The following is an 11,713-nucleotide window of genomic DNA, read 5'->3' on the forward strand; positions in this document are numbered from 1 at the left end:
CAACAGTGGGCCTTGGTGCCCATGCGGAGCCCAACCATAACAGGAAATGAAGACACGGCCAGAGGACTCCCAACCCAGAGGAGGAGTGTCTCCTCGGACGCACCAAATGGGAGTCCAACTCACACCCTTTACATGGTGAAAAATCGTCCCAAATCACAGGGAAATGCTAGACGTTTAGGGGGCAACCACAACTGCCGCATTAAATGCAAGGAAGCTACTTTTCCAGCCGCATTAATGTAGAGAGGACAGGAGAACAGTATTATCTTGGCCAGTACAACTCACAGAAAAGAAGGAGGATGTCCTATGGGATAGACACTCAAGTAGAGGCCCAGATGGTTAACAAGTGTAGGGCCATTATCAATTGAAGGATGCTATATAAGAGAAGAAAATCCCCATGACAAAGGGAGGAAAGAGGGGAGAGAAAAAGAAGTAAGGAAAAGAGGGGAGAGAAAAAGAAGTAAGGAAAAGAGGGGAGAGAAAAAGATGTAAGGAAAAGGGAAAGAGAGAGAGAGGAGTTCTGTAAACATAGCATAAGATACAGCCCTATAGACTGTTATCCCAGGAAACTTAAAGAAATATCTCCACGTTCTAGTGGTTGCATGGCTTACTAATAGTTACCTTTACTCTGTCAAGACCTAGTTCTCTGACTCACTCTCTACAAATTCATTGTTGAGGGTCTTTTGGGCCAGAATTGCCTGCTTGCTGGGCCTGGGCCCCAAAAACCGCCCTTACATATGGGATTTAAGTTTATAAGGTTTTTTTATAATAAACTTTTAGTTTGAATATAATTTAAATCTGTTTTAAATTATTGTTAAATCATGCAACTTGAGGAAAAAAAAACAAAAACAAGATAAATTCTTTATAATAGAATTTTAATCTGAAAAGAATTTAAATTTGTTTTAAATTATTGTTAAATATTATGCCTTAGTCAAAACATGGTTTTATTTATATATATATATATATATATATATATATATATATATGTAAATAAAACGTGAGTTATTGTGTGGGATTTAAGATTATAAATTTTTTATAATAGACATTTTATGGCTTTTGAGAACAGGACAATGTCGTCTGCATACATCACGTGGGTGATTGTCAGACTGTTGATGCTTGTTTTAATATCGTTTATGTTCTTTTGCTTTAGCTTATGATCTAACAACATTGATAGGATTTCTTGCCCTATATTGAGTAGGTAGGAGGAAAGGGGAACCCCTATTTGAGGCCTCTGTTGGGCTTGAAACTCTCGGATTTTCCACCGTTGACTAGCACCTCAAAAGAAATAAGAAGAAACACTTGCTAGAATCTATTATGCGAACACTTCATTGAAACGAAGGTAAAGGAGGAAAACTTGAATGAATTTCCAGCTAACTTTATCACATGCCTTTTGTAGATCCAACTTTATAGCCATTAATCTAGGTTTTGTTTTTCAAGAATTGAAGCCATGAAGCACTTCTTGCACAATAACCTGGTTCTCGTCAATCTAGGGGTTGGGAATGAATGCAGACTGAGCTAGTGATATAATCTTGTTGAGAAGGGGTAGAAGCTTGGCAACAATAATACTGGAGATGATTTTATAGATGACATTGCATAGGATTATAGGCTTGAAATGATTCACAGTTTATGGATTATAAATTTTAGGGATGGGGAGAATTAAAGATCTGTTTACCTTCTCAAGCATTGAGCAAAATCGAAAAAAGGATGTGACCACTTTGATTACAATGTTCCCTACCATGGGCCAAAGCTTCTTGTAGAAAATCACAATATATCCGTTTGGTTTGGGGGCTTTCAAATCCTACATCTGAAACATAGTGTCTTTAAAGTCTTATCTTATAGGGATGAGATTTTTAAGAGCTTAGAGCATTCTCATCAGCTCTCTCAAATGTGCCAAATGCTAAATATTTGGCATATTTGGCACACCAAACACAAAAATGGACCCTCATCAGGTATGCTAAATGTGCTAAAAATATTAAACATGCTATAGTACGCTCTCTTTTTTTAGAGCGTACGAATCCAAATGCCATTTCCATTTATTGTTTGTTTATTCATCTTTCTCTCTCCTCTCTCATCACTTTATTCATTTTTTTTTCTCTCTCCTTTCTCGTTTTTCCTCAGACATTCCTATTAACCCATCTCTTCTTTCACTCTTTTTTCTTCTCATTGTTGTGGCTTTTCTCTCTTCTGTTCAGCCTCACCGATCTCTGTTGCTGTGGGTTTTTTTTTTTGGCAGTGATTTGATGGGTGGGTTCGGCAGTGGGTGGCTTCTCTCTTTCGTTCAGCCTTGCTGTGCCACCTGATGTCGATCTCTGTAGCTGTGGGTTTTTTTTTTTGTGTGTGTGTGTGTGTGTGTGTGTGTGTGTGTGTGTGTGTGTGCAGTGATTTGATGGGTGGGCTCGGCAGTGGGTGGCGACCTCTCCTCCGTTCAACCTCGCCGCGCCACTTGATGCCGATCTCTGTTGCTGTGGGGTTTTTTTTTTTTTTTTTTTTTGTGTGCAGTGATTTGATGGGTGGGTTCGGCAGTGGGTGGCTTTTCTCTCTTTCGTTCAGCCTTGCCGCATCACCTGATGCCGATCTTTGTGTTTTTTGTTGTTGTTTTTATTTTTCCGTGGTGGTGGTTTTGGTGTCCTGCTGTGGTGGTTCTAGTGTGAGACGGTAGTAGGGTGGGATGTGGGGTGTTGATGGGTGGGTGGGTCGGCGTTGGATGGGTTAGCGGCGGCAGTGGGTGGGTGTGTGGGATGCGGTTGGATTGTGTTTTTTGTTTTTTTTTTTTTTTTTTTTTTTCTGTGGTGGTGGTTTTGGTGTTCTGCTGTGTTATTTCTAGTGTGAGACGGTGGTAGATGAAATATGGGTGGGGTGTTGATGGTTGCTAGCAGCGAGGGTGGGCTGTGGGTTGTGGCGGGGGTGGTTGGTTTTTTTATTTTGTATTTTTATATATTGGTGGTTTTTTTAATGTTATTTTAATATTGAAATATATTATTTTAATATATAGAATTGGAGAATAGAATATGTGATAAATGGTGAATTGTAAAATGATGTGCTAAAATGATAAATTAGATTTTTAACGTATCAAAATGACATTTTTTATGAGAGAGCTGATGTGAATGCTCTTAGTGTTTTCATCTTCAGTGACTCACGACAAAATTAGGTAGCCAAGATGAGTGGGGAATGAGACATCTTCTTCTTGGAATAAACTCTTGAAATTGGCGAGAAAGGATTAGTAAGCCAAGAGCCGTCGTTGTGCTACAATTATGATGCAATTGACTTTGAGTAGTTGTGAAAAAGTGATAAGTTTATATGAAAATGATAATCAATTACTCACCATCTACCACATAAAAAATAATGACAAAAAATGAAAAGAAGTTGTAATCTAAAAATAATTATATAAAAAAAAAAGACAAAAAAAAAATAAACTTGTTTTATACAACCGTGAAATGATGATTTTAAAGTCAAATTGTCAGTTATTTTCAAAAAAAAAAAAAAAAAAAAAAGAAGTTGCCAATTATTTTAGGCATTGGTTGGTGGGTCAAGTCACGTTTTGAGGTACAGTTTGGAGTTGACAGAAATTTCGGAAGCTATAAAGGAATGACAAAACACCTTGCTAAATACTGTATTATCCTTAAACTTTGAAAAACTTGGTGTAAAAAATAACCTTTCTCAAAAATAATAAAAAAAGATTCGTTATTAATATATATATTTATATTAGTGTGAGTGTGGAGCACTGAGAGAGAGTCTCCAATATGGCTTCGTTTTCGCCCTTCTCTGCAATTAGCTCCGCTCCCACTTCCCTTACCACACTTCGTACCCGTCCTCCCACCTCCCATTTTCGCAACCGGTCAGCTCTCTCTCTCACACACAACACTTTTATTCTATTGATATTGTGAGGTGATTATATGTGTATCTTTTTGTACAGGATTTATGCAGAAGCAGCAACCATAAGGGATGATTTGAAATCTGCTGCAATTGATGTTGTAGCTGATATTAAGACTGAAAGGGTACCCATTGCACACTTATTACCAAAATTCTTAATAATAATTCATACATCTCATGATTGAACGTGCTTTTCCCTTTGATTATTATTAATAGGTTGTAGTCTTGGGAGGAAGTGGTTTTGTTGGTTCTGCTATTTGCAAGGCTGCTGTTTCCAAGGGCATAGAGGTCATAAGTTTAAGCAGGTCTGAAAATTTTGTTAGTACATTTTACTATTATTATTTTTTATTTGCTTTTCTTCACTACATATGCGCACCACCTCCTTGCCATGTTGCAGGTCAGGGCGTCCTACTTACCCAAATTCGTGGGTGGATCAGGTAAATTGGGTGACAGGTACATACAAATACAATACATATATTTATTTTTTATATTATAACTATCCGCGTATTCTTTGTCACAATGGTCACTCTATAAGTGTTTGTGGGCGGTAGGGGTAAGAGTCGGGGTTCAAGTATTTAGAGGGAGTTTCAAACATATATATATATATATATATACATTTAAATTAGGTTAGAGTAAAATTTTTATTTTGTAAAAAAAAAAAAAAAAAAACCTTGGTCTAGGCCATGGATGCAGACTGTTATATTAATCTTCATTATTATATGCAGGAGATGTTTTCTATGTAAACTGGGATGAAGTACTGGTTGGAGCTACTGCTGTGGTTTCAACCCTTGGAGGTTTTGGTAGTGAGGAACAAATGCTAAGGATTAATGGAGAGGCTAATGTTGTGTCAGTTAATGCTGCAAAGGATTATGGTAAGGAAATGTTTAATTCTCATTCTTTGCAACAAACTATATGATTGAGGACCTTATTGCTTCATTGTTGTTGTTTGTTCTTTCTTTCTTGCTGATGAACCTGTTGTTGGAACATTTTTTTTTGGTAGAGACCTAATAGGAAACATATATCAATAGAACTCAATCGCCTATGCTCCACAGAATTTTGTGTTCATTCCCATTCTAATCAGTAATCAATGTCAACCCATCTTCTATTGATGCAAAAGAGCTTTCAAAGAGCTTGCTAATAGTTCTTTATTATAATTTTTTGGATAACTACTTCTCCTTCATTTTAATTATGGTGGATGACTTACATTAGACGGGTATGCTATTCACTTAGTTGGAAATCAATACTGAATAAGAATGGATAGCCTCAAGGATTTAAAGAGAAAAAGTTCCTTAGGCTTTCAGCTTTTTGAATATCTCGTCCATCAGGAGCAGGAAAGGGAGCTGGGGGATTTTCACTGATCTTATATTCTTTGTGATTTTTCACACATTTTTGTTTCACTAGGAAAGGTTATGATATTCAATTAGTGTTGATTAATAACTTGATATGTGATTAAGTTTTTTGTGAAATTTTATGTAGAAACCCCAAAGTATCTGGGCTATAAAACTTAGATTTCTGTAAAGGAGGAAAGGTTGCAGTATCCTTAGCTGAGTTTATCATAAACGTATGGCCCTAATCAATCTTTTTATCTGAAAATGCAGTCTTATGAAACTTACTTCCCAATCTCCAGCTGTGTTAGCCACGTAGGAGCTACCTTAGAGAAATCAATTCTTCATCTCATGATTTCAAGGGAATACTGCAAAGAAGCATAACAACTCATACCAAATATTAAATTATTAACAGCAACAATGTTGGTGTGTCTTCATCTGTTCAGTAGCCACTTCCCTTCAAAATTTGATCTGTCATTGCAGGGAAAACTCACGAAAGAAAAGGGACAGGGGAGAACTGTGAGTGAACTGGAGACAAAGAGGGGAACTGTGAGTGAACTGGACACATTGTGTTTTGACCGGTGATATATAAAATCATGCTTGAAGTGCATGATTTCTTGAAATTGTGGTTTCTAATTACAATTTATTTGTTTACTTTGGGTCTTAGTGGGATGGAAAGTGCCTTCAACCCTAAGAAGCATGTCGTAGGTTCGAGTCTAGGAACCAACCTCTCCCAAAAATATTTGTGGAGTAAGGCCACCCACCAATTATCTCTCACTGACCCTGCAAAAGTGGGAGCTTTGTGCATTGAATATAGCCTTTTTTATTCTTGGTCTTAGGATCTTTTTTATTCTTGATCTTAGGATCTATGGTTAAGTCTTGCTTTCCAAACATGATTTTAAGTTGAAGACACAACTACTTTGAGGTGGCTCCTACACGGCCAAAACAGTTGTCGAATGGAGAATTAAGCTCACAAGAGCTGTATTCTTTTAAAAAAAAAAAAAACTAATAGGGCCTAGTCAAAATGAAAAATAAAATCATCCTTAGCTGTTTTGGCTGGATTCCAATCTTCAAGCTTTCATCCACAACAATAGTCAAGAAGATGAAACCTCTTGTTGTTATAAAAAATTCAACTTTTTTAGCTAACAGAACCCTCAAAGTTCCTGAAAACTTCTGTATGTTTCTGGTATTATAGTTGGTACCAGGAATGTGTATATCGTAGAATTTTTAAACTTGATATGTTGGAGAAGATAATTAAGATGTAGACAATAATGCATCATGATTTATGAGATAACAAGCTTTCACAGGTGGTACGATACAAGGATATTTACTTGGTCACCTTTAACCTTTTTTGATTTCCTTCCTCGTGTATGTATAAGATCGAATCCATTCAATTTCTAAAAAGGATTCCTAATCCTTACCGAAGGATCAAAGAAAAATGGGTCCAGACCTCCTGCAAGAATGATTTGGAAGATCCAAAACCAAAAATAGTGGTATTGCTAAATATATTTGAATAATATTTAAAAGATTTTATGAAATGGTGACTCAAATGAAATTATTCGAAGTGGATATTATTATTTTATATCTAACCAATTAGATGAATTACTCCTAAAATAAAAGTTCACATAACAAAGGCGATTTCTATTGGCTTTTCTTGAACGAATTTCATAATCCTCTACCACATGTTCTTCCTTGTCCTGTTGTTTATGAATTGTGGTCTATGGTGTTCACGTCGTTTGGTATCCACTAGGCGATGCCAAAGATTGTAGTTGAGCTCCTTGCTTGTTGGCAAGGAAATTTTGGTCATCATCGTAATGGTGTTATTTTGATGGCTGTCCCTCATTGTTTGATGTGGTGCATTTGGCGGGAGAGAAACAACCGGTGTTTTGAAGATTCTGAAAGGACTATAGCCGATTTAAAACTTTTCTTCTTTAAAACTCTATCGGATTGGATGTCTATCATAGGAAGTCATTCTATTTCTTCGGTCTATGATTTGTTGGATGCTTGTAATTTATGTATTTGATAATGTTGGTTCCCGGCTGTATACTTCCTGTATACTCTGGTGACTCATTATTAAGTTCTTGAATAAAATTTCCTTTACTTATCAAAAAAAAGAAAAAGAAAGTGTTCTTCCTTGTCTCTTTCCTGATGTTCCAACTTGTTGGAACCCCCGAATATTGGCAAAACTACAACTATTGTTAATCAAGGAAATTTCATCTCTATCGAAAGATCCAGAGTTGATCCAATTTGAAATAATTCTATCATTTATGTATCTGCAATTCAGTATAGATATATATTATTTATACCACTATAGATTATGTATGCCCCTCTAAGCTAATATCCTGTCATGCGGGCCTCCCGCCAGGGCCCACTATGCCAAAAGCGAGAGAAAGCCATCCCTCTCTTTCCTTTTTTACGGTCACATGTCCCTCCCATGTGGCGACATGGGAATCTTTACATTATTGCTAATTCGATAATAGTTGGTTTTTAGTTGAAACTTTCACTTTCACAAACTTGGGAAGTCCGATATATATTGAGTTTCTCTTTTATTTGTCAGCAAAGGTGCCACTAATTAAGATTGGGAGACATATTAAAGCCAATGATTGTATAACAACATTATTCATTTTATAGGTTGTTGCTTCCATTCAATTAATTCACTGTCTGCCTAAGAACTGTTAAATAACAGAACCCTAAACAGGGCATGATTTGACGCTTGTGCCATTGTGTAGCCTAATTCTTTATTTGAAGGCAGAATATATCAGATGATAACTGAAATATTTATACCAAGCAACAGGCTGGAGTTGGAATAATAGTTGTATATTACCAGTTTTCTGGTCTGTCTTTTTTTTTTTTTTTTTTTTTTAATAAAATTTTATATTACAGTATTATTATTATTATTCTAGGCAATAATTTGGAGCGTAATAGATTACAGAAGTAGTGGAAATCTACAACCAGAAATTGAATAGAAATAAAATTTAATTTTCTTCAAATATCTCCAGTATCATCAAATATATCATACTGCCATATATTTCTTTTTATTCTAATGTCTCTGGAATTTCTCAATTATGTACAAGGGCATATTGATATTGAAAGTATCATGCTAGGAGGGATATTATCTCTTATGTTTTCTTCGTTTCTCCTGGCAGGGACTCCAAAGTTTATCTTGATCTCAGTGCATGATTATAATTTACCATCATTTATACTTTCGACTGGATACTTCACTGGAAAGAGGAAAGCAGAGGCAGAAGTTCTTTCCAAATATCCCAACTCTGGTAATTTACCCATCATTTACCTTTTGGGAAAAAATTAAAGATTCTCTCATTAGGAGCAGTACATATTTGGCTTGTCAGTACTTTTGGTGCAGAAGAAATGAAAGTAGGTACCAAAGTAGAAACTTGTTAGGCAAATATTTGTGACTCAGTGGATGACAATCATCTTTGAACCCTTCATTTAGGATGATCAATGAGTTTGCCAGATGTTGCTAATCTTCATACCTGCCTATTGATCTACTTAGTCAGTGCTCAATTAATGGTAAATAAATACCAGAATTTTCTTAATACAGAGATCAGATATGTATACAACAACATTCCCCCCAACAAAAGAAAGAAAAATCCCTCATTATTTCATTATTTTGACGTTATACTGAAATTTTAATTTCAGGTGTTGTATTAAGACCGGGTTTTATATATGGTAAAAGGAGGGTGGATGGTTTCGAGATTCCTCTGGATTTAGTAGGGGAACCAGTGGAGAGAATTCTGCGTGCTACTGAGAGCTTTACCAGACCTTTGAGTTCTCTTCCAGCATCTGATCTGCTCTTGGTTCCTCCTGTTAGTGTTGATGATGTTGCACTTGCAGCTATCAATGCAGTCTCAGATAATGACTTCTTCGGCATTTTTACAATTGAACAAATCAAGGAAGCTGCAGAAAAAGCGAGGGCAGAAAAAGTGAGGGTCTGATTTAGCTTATCTACATATAATCAAAGATGGTAATTAGACAGGCAGGTTTATGGGTATCACATAAGACCTTGTATGGAGACAAAATACATTGAACCATTGTAAGGTTTGGAAATGGCTTATACAAACTGGCTTGAGGTAAAACATTTACATTTTCGTATTATCGGCATATGAAGTCCCATAGTTTTCTGGTTTTTTAAACAAAATGTATCAATTTATAATGTTACTGGTACCCACAACCACCAATCCTACTACTTTGTTCTTAGTGTGCTGACCAGATACCATGCCTATAAATGACTTAAGAGCCATAGGTATTGTGTAAAGGGTCTTTGTGAAAGGCTTCCTGAAACCTTTTTAGGTTTTTGTACAATGTCCTCCTACCATTATCTTGTAGTCCTAGTAACTAGCATAATAATGTATCTTGAAACCTTTTAGGTTTTTTCTACAATGTCACCATTAGATCTTGTAGTTCAAGTAACTTGCACAATGATGTTTGAGCTTTCAATTTCAGCATTGGGCCGTAATATTCATCTGGGAGGCATCGGCCTCTAAACTTATTTGTCCCAAAAAAAAAATGATGTTATCTGGAGAGCTAAGCAAGGAGATCATTAACTTAAGCTTATAGTTCCCCCCGCGCGGGAGGAGTTTAGATTCGATAAAATAAAAGATAAGGTACATAGTCAACAAGCTTAGATTAGTGTATGAGAAAGGATATTAGATTTGATAAAATAATAGATAAGGGAACATAGTCAACAAGCTTAAATTAGTCCATGCGAATGTAGCTGCTGAACATCCTAAATGTAATCAAAATGCAAGTGATTTGGACAAGCGCAAAAGGTACAAAGAGAGTGTATATCATAAGATCCCATAATCCTCAGTTCATCAGTACATTTATTTGCTTCACGATGGATGTGCTTCACAGAAATTTGTCATGACCTAGCGACTGGTGGGGATGTTCCTGCAACTGGAGACCAAAACGAAAATGAGGAGGAATATTAGCTAGTAACAAACTTAGATACTTGAAATTTTGAGAATTAAATTAATAAAGCCTTCATTCCATGCCAATAATAATCCTTTCCTGCAGTTAAACTAGTTGAGGTTCCTATGGACTTAAATTACCCAAACGATCACGTATCAATCCTCAGCTGGAGTATACTATTTCTTGTACAACTACCCTACCATCAGTGTCAAAGTTTGACACTACCACAGGGCACAGGTGGAGGATGATATTCAATTAGGGTGTTTGTTAATTGTTACGAGTATCCTCTAGCTGATAAATTCAATAATAAACCTATTCAGTAAAAAGCCAAATATTCCCTAATGGCAAAAATGAAGATCAGGGACAATGGCAATCCATGGGTAAAAATAGTGATGGATATATATATATATATATATATAAATTCAATCACTAATAAAAAATATCAGCTAATATACTAGTCTAGGACTCTCTAGTCCAATGGCAATTTCTTAGTAAGAAAAGTAGAGCGATTGTGGAGCTTGGAGTTTCCATATCCAATTCCAAAAGATTTCGAGTTCTAGAATGAGTGGTGTTCAGTGAGAAATTTGTAGGTAGAAGACATCATACAAATGCCAGATTTCAAGTTAAAAATAAAGAGTGTCAGAAAGTTTTGTATAAAGGAAGAAAATGAAGTAGCATGTATGAGATGAGATTGAGGAACTCAAAGATGAGTGTTTCCCGAATTAGTAGGTGAAATCAAATGAGGTCTGCTAGAATGAGAGATATTTCATTTTGTATCTTACCTGCTCTTAGTCTTAACCCTAAGTTGGTTATAAAATCAATTAGCGGGTCAATCAAGCCTATAAAAATCCTAAGATTGGTGGCAATTTCACCGTGTCCATCCAAACTAGAGTATCTACGGGCTAACTATTTCATAACTTCTTTGTCACAATTTTGATGTGACAGATTGTGAGTAGTTGTTTATTACTTACACATAGACCTACCATTTTTTCTCCACCATTCACACTCTGCCACATCAAAATTGTAAAATAATTTGTGGTCCTAGTTTTTTATTTCTTTTTTTTCATAAGATAAGAAAAACATTTCCTTGCACCAAACTCTAGCATAAATTCAGGTGGATTATTTCAAGTTCACACATGGGATGTTCCATGAATTACACTCAGCTTCCAAATCATAACCCCATGAGAAACGCATGACCTAGGTTCATATTTTCGTTACACCATAAAAAACACATGACCTCAGTCCATATTTTGATTTTTTGTGCACTATAAGAAATTAAGAATAAGATCACACCGGTTCCTACATAGGTGTAAAAAGAAATTGCTCTCTCTGCACTTTTCCATGTAACCTATCTTGGTCCAACGTGGGCTGGACTTTATTCTTTAATTGGGAATAATCTGGGCTTGGTTCGTTCAATCTGCTTACTATAGCTTGGGTAATCTTTTATCCCAAGCGGTCTGAGAAACTGGTCGTCAGTTCATTATTTTGCCCTATCTGATTATTGAGCAGATTAAAAAGCTTAACAAATTATGAGCCGTCATTTGTCACCTTTTGGAGATTTTTTTTTCTTTTATTTTTGGAAAATATAA

The 11,713-nt window shown here is 35.9% G+C and overlaps 1 protein-coding gene across 1 annotated transcript; it reads left to right on the forward strand.

Annotated features, from left to right (window-relative positions):
- Nucleotides 1-3,664: 3,664 nt before the first annotated feature.
- On the forward strand, nucleotides 3,665-9,308 carry LOC126709400 (uncharacterized protein At1g32220, chloroplastic). Its single transcript, XM_050409618.1, has 7 exons — nucleotides 3,665-3,832; nucleotides 3,911-3,992; nucleotides 4,084-4,172; nucleotides 4,265-4,320; nucleotides 4,593-4,739; nucleotides 8,339-8,464; nucleotides 8,853-9,308. Exons 1-7 carry the CDS (start codon nucleotides 3,738-3,740, stop codon nucleotides 9,146-9,148), a joined length of 891 nt encoding a protein of 296 aa, XP_050265575.1. The 5' UTR covers nucleotides 3,665-3,737; the 3' UTR covers nucleotides 9,149-9,308.
- Nucleotides 9,309-11,713: the final 2,405 nt, after the last annotated feature.

The sequence above is a fragment of the Quercus robur genome, chromosome 12, assembly GCF_932294415.1.
Source record: "Quercus robur chromosome 12, dhQueRobu3.1, whole genome shotgun sequence".
Classification (NCBI taxonomy): Eukaryota; Viridiplantae; Streptophyta; class Magnoliopsida; order Fagales; family Fagaceae; genus Quercus; species Quercus robur.